Source organism: Theropithecus gelada, chromosome 3 (assembly GCF_003255815.1).
Source record: "Theropithecus gelada isolate Dixy chromosome 3, Tgel_1.0, whole genome shotgun sequence".
NCBI classification, from domain to species: domain Eukaryota; kingdom Metazoa; phylum Chordata; class Mammalia; order Primates; family Cercopithecidae; genus Theropithecus; species Theropithecus gelada.
In genome coordinates, this window is record NC_037670.1 from 104633273 (window position 1) to 104645246 (window position 11974).

At 50.4% G+C, this 11974-nt stretch overlaps 1 protein-coding gene across 2 annotated transcripts in view; it reads right to left on the reverse strand.

Annotated features, from left to right (window-relative positions):
* The window catches only part of NXPH1 (neurexophilin 1), a 338936-nt gene extending 328147 nt beyond the window's left edge, over positions 1-10789 (reverse strand). Inside the window, exons 1-2 of one of the 2 annotated variants that reach the window (XM_025379955.1) lie at positions 9989-10789; positions 8977-9140 (exon numbers count right to left, since the gene is read on the reverse strand). In XM_025379955.1, coding sequence (XP_025235740.1) covers positions 8977-9030 — 54 coding nt within the window. In that variant the 5' untranslated portion in view covers positions 9031-9140; positions 9989-10789. Of the gene's footprint in view, positions 1-8976; positions 9141-9642; positions 9683-9988 lie in introns of those variants that run through there. The other variant, XM_025379956.1, reaches the window with a different exon arrangement.
* Positions 10790-11974: the final 1185 nt, after the last annotated feature.

Sequence of the window (11974 nt, forward strand, 5' to 3'; positions counted from 1 at the left end):
GTAATAAGGGAAGGGCGAGCTAGATGAAGACGATCAAGAAGATGCACTCACAAATGCACACCACACACACACACACCCCTCAGTTAACCCTAAGTAATATGGCATTGCAGGGAATTGTAAAGACACCTGTACAGGAATACAGGTTTCATCCCAGCAGCTGTCCACCGGGGACATCAGGCAACTTCTGAGTGTGAAAAAGACTGTGCCAGGGAGGGTGGACTGCGGAAGAAAGGATAAATGGGAATAGGCTTGTAATCCAGCAGGCAAGACCCTGGACAGTTCAGTGACCTCGGTGGGTGGAGGTGGGGCCTATACCCACTCCTAGAAAACTAAAGCGGCCTGGCCCTTAAGCTAAAGGCCAGAATCTCTCCAGGGCCTCGTATAATACCTCCAAGGCGTTGCGCCTAAACCTTCTCTTCCTCTCCTATTCAATTTTCGACCGCTCTTTTCACCTTCTGATTCGTTTCCTTCTCGAGGGCTTGCCTTTCTCCGAGCTAACTTATCCTTTGGGTTCATGAAGCACTACATGCCAGATCTCTGCTCCTTTAATACAGCGAGAATTTGCAGAATCGGGTGACAAGAAAAGGATTGACTCCTACGCTAAGGCAAGAGAAACGGATAGAACTTCCCAGCCAACCTTCGCCTTTGACACAAACAACCCCTAGCGCCAACGCTCGGTACTATCCGACCTTATTTCTGGATCAAATCAACGGTGTGACCGCTGCGGTGGAGGAACTGGGCGCGCTTTAAGTGACCGCAGTGTCTGCTCTAGGGCGCGCAGACAGCCCCCAGGGGAGTGTGCAACAGCGGCCAGGGCAAAGGGCGATAGAGGTAGGGCAACGTTGTGTGAGAATGAGTGTTTGGAGAGGTTGTTTTGTCGTTGTTTGTTTGTTGTTGCGGTTTGGTAAGTAAAGAGAAACTCCCCCCTCCCCACCCCGCCCCATCTTGGGTCTAATGATGATAGATTTCACGCTGCATCAGGCCCCACGCTGGCGAGCCTAACCACAGAAAATAATGAGGCTGCATCCCCCATTCGTCTGCGTTAAAGGCGAGCCAGGCACTTTCGATAGCAAATATATCGATTTCCCTGCCTGGGCCGCGGTTTGTCCTGCTCCCCGTGAATAATTACTGTGTCTTTAGAAATTCATAATAATTAGGACTCTCCCCACCCCATCCCTCACCCCTGCGCGCCACTAAAGGCCCCTTAGCCTGGAAGGCGCCTGGGTGGTTCCAACCGTGTTCCTCGCCGGGGGAAGAGGGGCAGGAATCGCTTCTCCCCATAGGGTTTTACTCTTGCGAGAAAGTTGGTTGCCTCAGTTTCCTTGTCTGTCAGTCGAGACTTTTACGTTTCTAAAGACACTTCTAGCCCTGCTTTACAGGCTTCACGTTTCTGTTTCGGGGGAGGGGTAGATTTAAAGAACTGTGAGGGAATGGGAGGCTGGGTAAGGGGAGAAGTTGGGGAAAAGAAAGATTCGCATAAGCTCCGTGGTGATCACGTGAGGCCGCAGCCACGGGGTGGAGGAATGGAGAGGGGTGCAAGCCAGAGTTTCTGACCGCAGGGCACGGTGGGGACCTAGCGACTGGAGCTAGCTGCCGCCCGAATAACTGGAAAGTGTAGGCGCGTCGTCACAGTCACGACTGGGCCTTGAGGAGGTATCTGCGGAAACTGAGGGTGCTAACTCGACTTTAAGGGCCCAGCCGGAGCTGCAGCGCGGAGGGAGGTCCTACTGAGGGCACCAGGCGGGGCGGAGCCTGTGGCGCTGGCCGCGGTGCTGAAGAATCGCTCTCCCGGCCCTGGCGTGCCCCAAGCCCTCCTGCGCGCGATCAAATCTTATAGCCTGCGGCCTCTCTCCCGAGAACTACCTCTGTCCAGCCCGCTGTCCCGGAAGCACCGAAGCTTGGTGGCGTCGACGAAAAGTTCCCCAGAAACAGCGCTTTGTGTGGGAACTTGGGGTCCGGACGCGAGAGGGTTGCACCTGCGTTTCCATAAACCTTTCGGGATCGCTCGAGGTCACCTGCGACTGAAAGCAGACAATAAAGCGCGCAGCTGTGGCGGCGGCCACTTCAGCTGGGAAACCCCGGGGCCCGAACACTGCGGCTTTGGTCAGCGGACTGAGTTTCCGAAGGGAGGGTATGACATCTACGTCGAAAAAAGTTTCTTGTTTCTTGTAGAAGACGAAGGAAAATGGCCTTTTAAAGTCTGTCTTTGAGGACGGGGTCTAAGATATAGGGTGGAATGTGTGAGCCGGACGCCCTCTCCCTCTGGTGTGGCGAGGACGCGCGGCCTCCCCCTGCGCCCTTAGCCGCGGCGGCTAGGATCCTTCGCGTCAGAATCCATTAGGGCGGCGGGGGTGATGGCGAGGCGCGACCAGAGGCAGGTTCAGTGGGGACGCGCAGAGCCCCCGCAAGCCAGTTTCTAAGGAAACACTCGGTTTTTCTAAGCAGCAATTTGTCTTATTGTGGGAGAAAGAAACAGTACAAGAAAAGCCTCCCGGTTCTCCATTCTCATGTAGATGAGGCGATGCGCTCTGGCTGCGTCCTGTGTCTCCCCCTCCCCATCGTATTTCCGGCTTGAACGAGTAAAATGCCCTCATTAATTTATAGAAAGAAGGAGCTAGGAAAGCTTTTCGCAAGCCGTGGCCCGAGAGGCGCTACTGTCTTGCTGCTCCGGGGACCCCACCGCTTGCGCTGTCCCAACGCCCTGGCTCCCGACGCCATCTCGCTCTCCACCACCCCGAGCCCCTGACTAGACGCCTAAGGAACTTTCGACCACAGAGGACACCTGAGCGAGATAATCCGCTCCCCGCCCACCCCCATGGACCCCCTGCTGGCTCCCACCTCCGCAGTCAATAAAATATACTAGGGAAAGCTGTTTACAGAGGAGGTAATTAGGTTTTCATACTGTAGCAGAAACGTAGCGCGCTCATCGGAAGTTTAAACAACAGCCACCAACCCGCGAGGGCAGACGCAAACTTGGAAAATGCGCAAACGCGCTATTGGGCGCGCGGAGGGGTTTGAAGAAGCCGCCAATATATATCATCTCAATAAAAAGCCGCTCTTGGAAAGCTTGTATAGTAATTGAGACGGGCGCTCTTTTCTGATCTGGGTTGGCATTTCCTCATCTCGAGCTGACAGAGCCAACTCAGGAAATTGCTGGTAATATTCATCTGGGGAGCACTTTCATTAAACGTAATTCATTCGACTTTCACAATAAATTGAGTGACATCCTTACAGCGGAACCTTTTTATCCTTGATTAAGTGCTTGCCAAGCTTTGGTTTCCCACTTTATTGTCACATTCCTTCAAGCAGAGTCGTCAACATGCCAATCTGAGGCAGAAAAATGCGCGCGCTGTGTTTACCAAGCTCCGGGAGGGGGTTAGTGCTGACATCCAGAAAAAGAGCTGGTCGGGAACTTGACTAGTGGATAAATCAAGACTGAAACTTCCTGCACACACGCGACGGGACCAGGCAAGTGGTGGCTAAGAGAATGCAGAGGGAGGCGAGAGTGCAGACCCGCTTTGAGACTCAGCTGCACCATGAAGCCGCTGACCCGACTGGTCTTGGCTGGCAGGCTCGCCTGCCTTTCCTTAATTAAAACGGCGGGGACTGTTAAGGTCTTAAAATGAGATCTGAAGCCCCTAACAGACATGGTTGCCCAAAAGGAGCTTTCCTGAATCGAATCAAAGCTAGACACTTTTTATTTTTAAAAAAAATCAGAAAGAATGCACACTTCCTAACTTCCCACTTGAGAGCAGGCAAACTTTCAGAGCTTACATCACTTGCTTTATAGGAGCGTAAGAAGAGTGTTATTCCTCATTCCTGAAATTCTCTTTTGACTCGCAGCCTAATTCTTTGAGGGCTCTTCAGATCCAGGAACTCCAGGCGAAGCTGACAAGCACCTTGGTATTCCAGGACTGGGCGGATGGGGAAGGCATCTCTGCCAATGCGTGACTCCTTCTTCCCCACCGCCCCCCTAGTTAACTCCCACCCCCTATAAAATCAAAGAAGCTCAGGACAGAAAATTTCTTATTTGAAAAAGCAATATCCAAATGCTTTCATCACTCAAATGCCCTTTTGAAAATATTGTCGACGACGGTTATTACCCGGACAATGCTGTCAATTTCTGTAGTGTGCAGAAAATCTTCACTCAGATAGAAAAGCAGGACATTGGGCACCTATCTCAAAAAAAAAAAAAATCAACCAATTTCCCAGCCACCCGGTATATTTTTCACCCAGACAACACTTTCATTAAGGAAGAAATAGCCGTCAACAATTCAAAGCCAAATAGAAATCAACTTCGCACAGAGGAGCCACGAATTTAATGGCTTTCCGAAAAAATACCGCTGAGAAAGTTGGAGCAATCCTGGTTCTCTCCTAACACTACAGTCAGCTTCCCTAAAGCTATCACTAGAAGGCCTCAGACCAAGATAATCCTTCTGGAAATGGGACAGAAATGTGGCCCACCCAAGTTCTTCCCACACACTTGGGTGAGCTGCTTTCTTGGTCAATGGAAAGTTGAACATTTCAGGGAAATGCCTAGAATAGTAGCAATTTCTGTGTCCCACAGAGCTCAGGAAAACATCTTAAAACTGATGAGTTCTACGGCTGTGATGCTGGGGTAGAGGACCTTCCAAAAATCTAGTCTGAATCCTGTATCTATCTAGAAGGCTGATCTGTAGTAGAAGAGTCAGGAAATGCAAAGGAATGAGAAACTTTTAGTTTCCAAGAACTAGCCTTAGTAGGAAACACTTCATAGTCACTGTCAGGAAATTTATTTTATTTTGTTTATTTTCAGCAATAAGCTCAAATTGATTAAAATTTTAACTGAGCAGCTGGCTTAATTTTTAAAGGATGAGAAGTACACATACCTAATCCAAAGAAAAGACATTGCTGTTCTCTCTCCCTCTGCTTTTCCCCCAGCTCCAATATACCTAACAGTCATCTTCATAATGAGTGGAATTCACCCAAATGATCTGGCTTTTAACAGTGTAGAGGTAGTGGTCCCATGGATACATTAATTACTCTCGAAACTCTATTAAACAATTGGTGTAGAATTCACATTTTAAGAATATCCTAAATTTGAGAGAATAGATGGCTCAAAATGTTGTGGCACAAGTTTAGAAAGGATTTTTAATTCCTGCCTATTTTGATGTAAAAAGCAACTCGATTATTAGCAATTTAATTCCCAACAGAAATGGTGGGGCCTCTTCTCATTAGAATAGAGCTGTGGATGTGTGACTAGTCACAGTAACATTATACAATGCCTTGTCAGATGCCTTGGACTCAATTTCTGAGTAACTTTTTCATTAGCACGTTCAGAAGGTGCTCATTAGGCTCACCTCTCTAACTGAGAATTACCACAGGTGAGCCCCCAAACAGAATGCCACAACCTGTAGGAGATGCTCTCCTAGTGTCCTGGCCTATCCTTCTACTTGATCCAATGAGGCTGACTCAACTTAGAACCCCCATTCTTCACAGCAAGAAACCATATTTTTCTAGCTTATTCAGTATATGCTTCAATAAAGTTAAAATGCTATCATCCTGCCATCCCATTGTATCATACTGAAAATACCCTGGTATTGGTCCAGGACTAATAAGAGAATAAAGATTGCAAAACTTTTTAAATTATTTTTAACAAGCATTGTCAACCATAGACTTCTCTCCTATTGAATTCAGGCTTTTAAATCTGCAATATATAACATTCAATAGTCTGAAATTTTCTTTACCTTTATGTTTAAAAGTTAGTTTCCCACCCCCATGCATTTATGGCTGGAGCTTGTCCTGTGGTGGATTTTGAGTATTCTAGCTAACATGCTTCAGAAGGTAACTCTGTGGGCACATATCTAATTAGCTTCCCATTAAAATACTAAAATAAGCTTCTATTTTGAACTAGGACAGAATTGTCTCTCAAAAAACACAAAAATCCTCAACCTAAAGCGTTCAAAGAATCCTGGGCCCAGAAATATACTTTGCAAACATTCACCCAAATACAGGCAGGAAACTGGTTTGGTGTGGAGTATTGACCTATTGCAGAGTTTTCATAAGATTATTCTCAAATTTGGGAGTATTTAAGGTATTCTCTTTAAACAGAAGCCTAAATATTTCTGTAGGAGATAACTAGACAAGCCTTGCTTCCTGGATTTAATGTAGTGATTACTCCCTGGGAAACATAGCTAGGATACCATGGGCTTAAAGGGCAAGGTGCACTGAGATATCAGTCAAGAGGCAAGGCATAAACAGAGTGATACAGGCACTTAACTAGTGGTATGAGCTCACAAAGGCAAAAATTATCCATCAGATTTTTCCCTGGCTTATGTCAATTCAAGAGAAAATTAAAATAATGGTTTTGCCACTCTTGCCTTCTTTGAATGTAACTTAAAGCAGCTCCTGACAATCTCTATGCATCTAATGCAGGTTCCTACAAAGGGATAAGATCTTCCAATGTGCAGCTACAAACAAATGATCAATCCAGTTAACTGTATCTGGTATTTAATGAAATAGATGAAGAAAGAAGCTTTGATCGCTTCTTGATCGGTTCATTGCCCTAGAGTTTTAATCAAGGCTCTCTACTTCTTTATTTGTCTAAAACCATCCTGAAATGACTGCCCAATTCACCCTTTTAAATTCATTTCCATGGTAGAAGTCAGCTTTTTGCTCCTCCAGGAAAACAGCTCAGAATTCTGCTGGCAAATATCCATGGGATTACAATCCCTGGAAATACTGCTTTGGGTCACAGCCATCAGCCTTAGTTTCTGTGGTGCATGTGGTTTCTAATCCCCGACACAAAACTACTTTAGATTGGAGAAAAAAGAATGGACTTCTAAATCGCCTTCTCTATTTTATTGTTCACATTTCGTATTGTTTTGAGTGAAATTGGAAAAATTGTCTCCTTTCTCTGTATTGCCAAAAGGCATTCAGGTAATGAAGTCTGTAACTAAACGGTAATTGAATCAGCATAATTTGCACACTGAATGGTTTTCAAATGCTCCCAGTTTACAATTAAAGGAGAATTAATGCGCTTGTTGTTGAGAACGCATCGCATTAGAATAAATCCAGCACTGTTGTTGTAATGAGTGGAAAACGGTTTAACTGCCAACAAACACATTTAAAATTTAACACAACGTATTGATTTCACTTCTGCTTTTGATAGATTATTTTCCAGACTATCGAAATACTTGCTCCAAGCAATAAACTGCACCAAGCCCTTGCCGTGTGTGTGAGCACAGCCCAAGGACATAAGAACAGTCCTCAGGTTCAGGTCATGCATAAAGGTATGCAGAGGAAAGGGGCAGGCGGGTTACGTTGGTCAAGGGAATCGTTAATATTCCCGGCCTCCACCCCCCCCCCCCGCCCCCGTCGCTTTCACTTTGCTTTCCCTCCCCGCATCTCTCAATAAAAAATTTCTGTATTTCCTTTGGCCAAACTTTCTGCCCTCCATCCATGGTCTCTCAATGTCAGTGGGCTTATTGGACACAGGTGGGGGCGAAAATGATTGAAGATGGGAAATGGGAAGGACACTTTTTGCATTCCGTCTGCGTTCCAGCGGGGAAAGGCACAGACTTCGGCGACAGAATCAGAAAGACTGTTCTTTTGGATTGGCTGTCCTGGCTTTCACCTGTTTACCCCAAGGTGTCCTGTGGGCGAGGACGCTGATGCGCAGCGCCCTCTGGCGTCCGCGGCTGCTACGGTGAGGCGATAAAGGTGCAGACAGGCAACGTTAAGGGTTCTTGGATTGAAGTTGAAATCGGTTAAATACACATTCACACACACACACATATATACGTACTCACTCACATACACAGAATTCACACAACTCGCAGCTTTGCAGTCACATGCACCAAGGCAACGGCCGAGAAACGCTTTCAACTGTAGGAATGGCAATTCTTCCAGGCTTGTGGGTTCTACCTAAGGCTCTTGGGATTGAGGGGCGCCAATACCACTTCCAATCAGAGGTGTAGCCCCATCAGAGAGTTCGGGCTGCTTTAGCGCACCTCACCCCTAGACAGAACACAGCGAGCCCTCGGTGCACTCCCACAGCCCAGGATGGGCTATGGGGGTCAGGACACTGAACACAACTTCACCAGCAGGGCACAAGTGTCCCTTACCCCCATTCCCCCATTCCCACCCCAGAAGCCAGACCTGAAATATCGCATTTTCCTTGCCTCAACACGGCACAAACAGCTCTCAATTCACCACAACAAAGCGCTTCAACCAGGAACCGAGTTCCAGCAGTGTACAAAGTCCAGCCCCCGGAAAACTCTGCTACTGAAAGACACAGACCGCGGCTTTGTTTAGGATTCTCTCCCTGGCGACAAGGCCTACCATTCCCTAATAATGGACTAGTCACTGGAAATGGGATTTAGTTATTTGACGAAAACGAGAGGAAGGTGGACATGTTTGCTGTAGTATCTCTGACCTAACTCCGATTGCTTGCAGTACTCCTGATAGTTTAACTTATCCTGTCGGAACCTTTACAAGTCAAAGAAAGTTAACTGCGCTTCTCTATGTATCTCATCTCCAAATCGGGGAAGTGGGTGGGTAGATTCACTTTTAAATTCACAGACCTGGGCAGATTTGTGCTTTCCACCCCGCAACTACACCCTGCTTTTAAACTTCCCTTCGTTTAAACTCCGTGCATGAGCTACTGAGAGTTCTTGCCTTCCACTTCATCTCGTTGCCCTCTACCACATAAAGCGCCCCATCTCACTACCTCCTTGGGTTTAGGGTGTCTTGGGCGCCCTAGCCGCTTTTCAGAATCACGCGCAGGAGACTGGGGGACTGGAGCAAAAAATGGGGATGGGAACCCCGGAAAGTCCGCAGGAATCCGGAGACCAGCTTGCCAAAGTTGCTCCAACACAGCTGCTAGGAAGCTGCTCTCGCTGAACTGGCGGTGTAACCCTTCTCCCGCGTGCCTCCAGTTTCTTTGCCTCCCGGCCGGGGTGGAAATGCAAAAGCCCCGAACCCGCCAAGACTTACCAAGTAGACGGTGGGCTGCAGGAGGAGAAGCACGTACCAGCACGCAGCCTGCATTCTCCCGCGTCTCAAACTTCCTTGGCGGTGCCTTCTCTGAGTCTTTGTTCCTTCAAAAACATAGATCCACCTGACATCCACTTTACAGAGCAAGGAGCGCTCTCAGCAGCCTAGATACAAATGAAATTAGACATCCCATGACCACGCGGGCAAGGTTAGGTTTGACGATCAAGCGGGGAAAGGGGGTCTTGGCGGGGAGTGGGGGACCAAAAAAAAAAGCAGGAGGGAGGGTACGGAAAAATTGAAAAGCGAGTAAATCCAGCGCCTGAGACCAGCAAGCGCTCGGTCTGCAGCCGGGCAGGCGGGAGGGCGGACGAGAGGGAGGGTGAGGGGCTCCTTGCGCCCTGCGCTTCTCGGGTGCGAGTTCCCAGGCGGCGGAGCACACTGAGCCGCGTGCAGGCTGGTTCGGAGCCCAGCCTTCTCTGGCAGCGAGACCTGCCCTAGTGTTTGGTGGCCGGGCGGCTTGGACTAAAGGCGGCGGCTGGTTCTTCGCCAGCCCTGGCAGTGCTCACACACGTACACACCAGCAGAGAGAGATAGAGGGAAAAGATAAAGAGAGAGAGAGATTGAGCGAGGGGGGCGCGCTGAAAGGAAAGGGTAGGTAGAACTGACCAGGATTAGGTACTGGGTATCTCAACACGTTCGGTGAAGTGGGGGTGGGGAAAGAGAATGCAATTTGCATACAGGAAAGCAGGACTCAGTTTACCCATTGGAGCCCCTGGCACACACAGAGATACACACGAACGCTCACAGTCACGTCTCTAGTACTACTTTTTTCGAGCCAAGAGGCACAGCCGGTCGCTAACTTCTAGAGAGGAAGCCTCCTCCAAGCTGTGAGGGTCACCTGCCAGGCTTGTTCTCTTTCCCAACCAGCGCCCCTCCCTGCGTCCCTTCCTGGTGCCCACCACCCCGCTCCAAGGTGTCCCCTCCGGGAACAGTGGAGGCGAAGGGTACGTACCGCACAGGACTTGGGGTGAAACCGGCAAGAAGGGACAGCTCCGGGCAGGCTCCATTGAGGAGCTACTCGGGCCTGGCGTCTCCAGCGCCTCGGACGTGCCCTCCCAGGCGCTCCGTCTCCATGCTCGAGCGCAGACGGGTCCAGCTGCCTGGTCCAGCTTTGGCGGAGTCGCCGTCCCAGTGCCCGGGTCGCGCTCAGGATTGGTTCGCGGGAGCCAAGGCTTGGCACAGTTGGATTCACGGTGCAGGAAACTTAAGAGGCAAGAGAGGGAGGGAGCAGTAGAGGAGGAAAGAGAGGAAGACAGAAAGGGAGGGAGAGCAAGAGGGAGGGAGAGAGGGGAATGCGCTGGACTGCTGCACCGGACGGACTGGGACTGCCAGCGCTGGCACCCGGACGAGCAGTCCAGGACTCTCGGCTTCCCACAGCTGCCTGAGGATGGTGGAAATGACTTAAGGGGAGGAGACTGGGCAAGTCCTCTGGACTTGAAGTTGAGAGATAAGACTCTGGCCTTTCGGAAGAAAAGAGAACCACACGGCAGACCAGAGCAGTCCGAGTTTCTGAGGGAGGGGTGGGGTGGCGAGAATCTGGAGCCTGCGGCACACGGAGCAGCTGTACCTCTACCCGCGACGCTGGGAAGCCCGGGAGCCTGTCCCCAGTGGATTCTCGGGCGCTGTCCCTGGTGCTGCCCGGCCACTCGGGGACGCTCTGGAGCGCGTTGGGTTTCTGGCCGCCGCGGTGGTGGTGGTTTCTCCGCAGAGCCGCGGCTTGGCACGCCTACCTTCCTGACACGGACAATCACTTTGGCACGTGGGTGAATGATTCCTCAAAGACTAATTAGTACCCCATGTAAACAGATCCCGCTCTCAGGCTCTCGCGGGCTGGGCCTACAGGGAGAAGTGGCTCCCGCGGTGTCTTCGGTGGCCGCAGCGCCCCCTTCCTGGGGGGCGTAGGGAAGATCGCAAAGCCCAGGGGAGTGGCGGGAAGAGCAGCAGGGAGTAGCGTAGGGCGGGGAAGGGCGCGGGAGGGTGCAGGGCGCCCCTGCCGGCCTCGAGCGCCTACGCCGGGAGCCTCCGACCTGTGGCTGCCGGGCCGGAGGCGGGGAAGCAGCGGACTGCCAGCCATTCAGCTCGAGACAGCCAAGAGGACTGGGCGACCTTGGGCTCTCGACTCCTCGCCGCCGGCTGGGCTGAGCGTGAAGGGGGAGGAGGAGAACGGGGATGCTTCGAGCCGTCACCACCTCCCTTGCTACTGACACCTCCCACTCAACCAGCGTCTCCCAGACCCGGCCTCTGTGCTCCAACTCTGGCTGTCTCTGTCTTTCTCAGTCTCTCCCTTACTGTCCCTTTTTCTCAGTATCTTTCTCACTCCCTCTATCTGTCTCCTTCTTCTGTCATTCTTGTGGTTGGTGTCTCTGTCCCTCAGCATCTTTCTGCCTTTTTCTGCCTTTCTGTGTGTCTCACTCAGGATTTCTGACTCTAGGTCTCTCTATCTCTGTGGCTCTACCCTGTCCCTGCCATTCCCCCTCAGACCACATGTGTGTGCGTGTGTGTGTGTTTTCTCCACCCTTCCAGGGCACAACCAACAGAGCAGTTTCACCAGTCTAAGGAAACAGCCAGGACCAGCTTCTTGTGGTGCTGGTGGGGTTGCCAGTGCTCCTAGAGCTTGCCCAAATTCAGGGCACAAATCGGAGCCCGGAAGAGGGTATCTCTTCCCCAACCTTGCCCATTGCATCTCCAAGCCTGCCCTTCACCAGAGCCTGTCCCGGGGTGATGCACATATCCATGTTAATCTGTAGGAATTGTATGGAAATTTATCTCAGGAACCTGAGTTAGTGGCATCAAAATCGAATTGTGATATTTAATGAGTCTGGAGTGTCATTTTCTCAAGTGTGCCTCTGGACACTCTGGCAGGTCTGGGCCTAGATACAATGTATACTCTAGACAAGTGGTCCCATGGCAACCACAGGCTGAATTCCCTTGGATGATG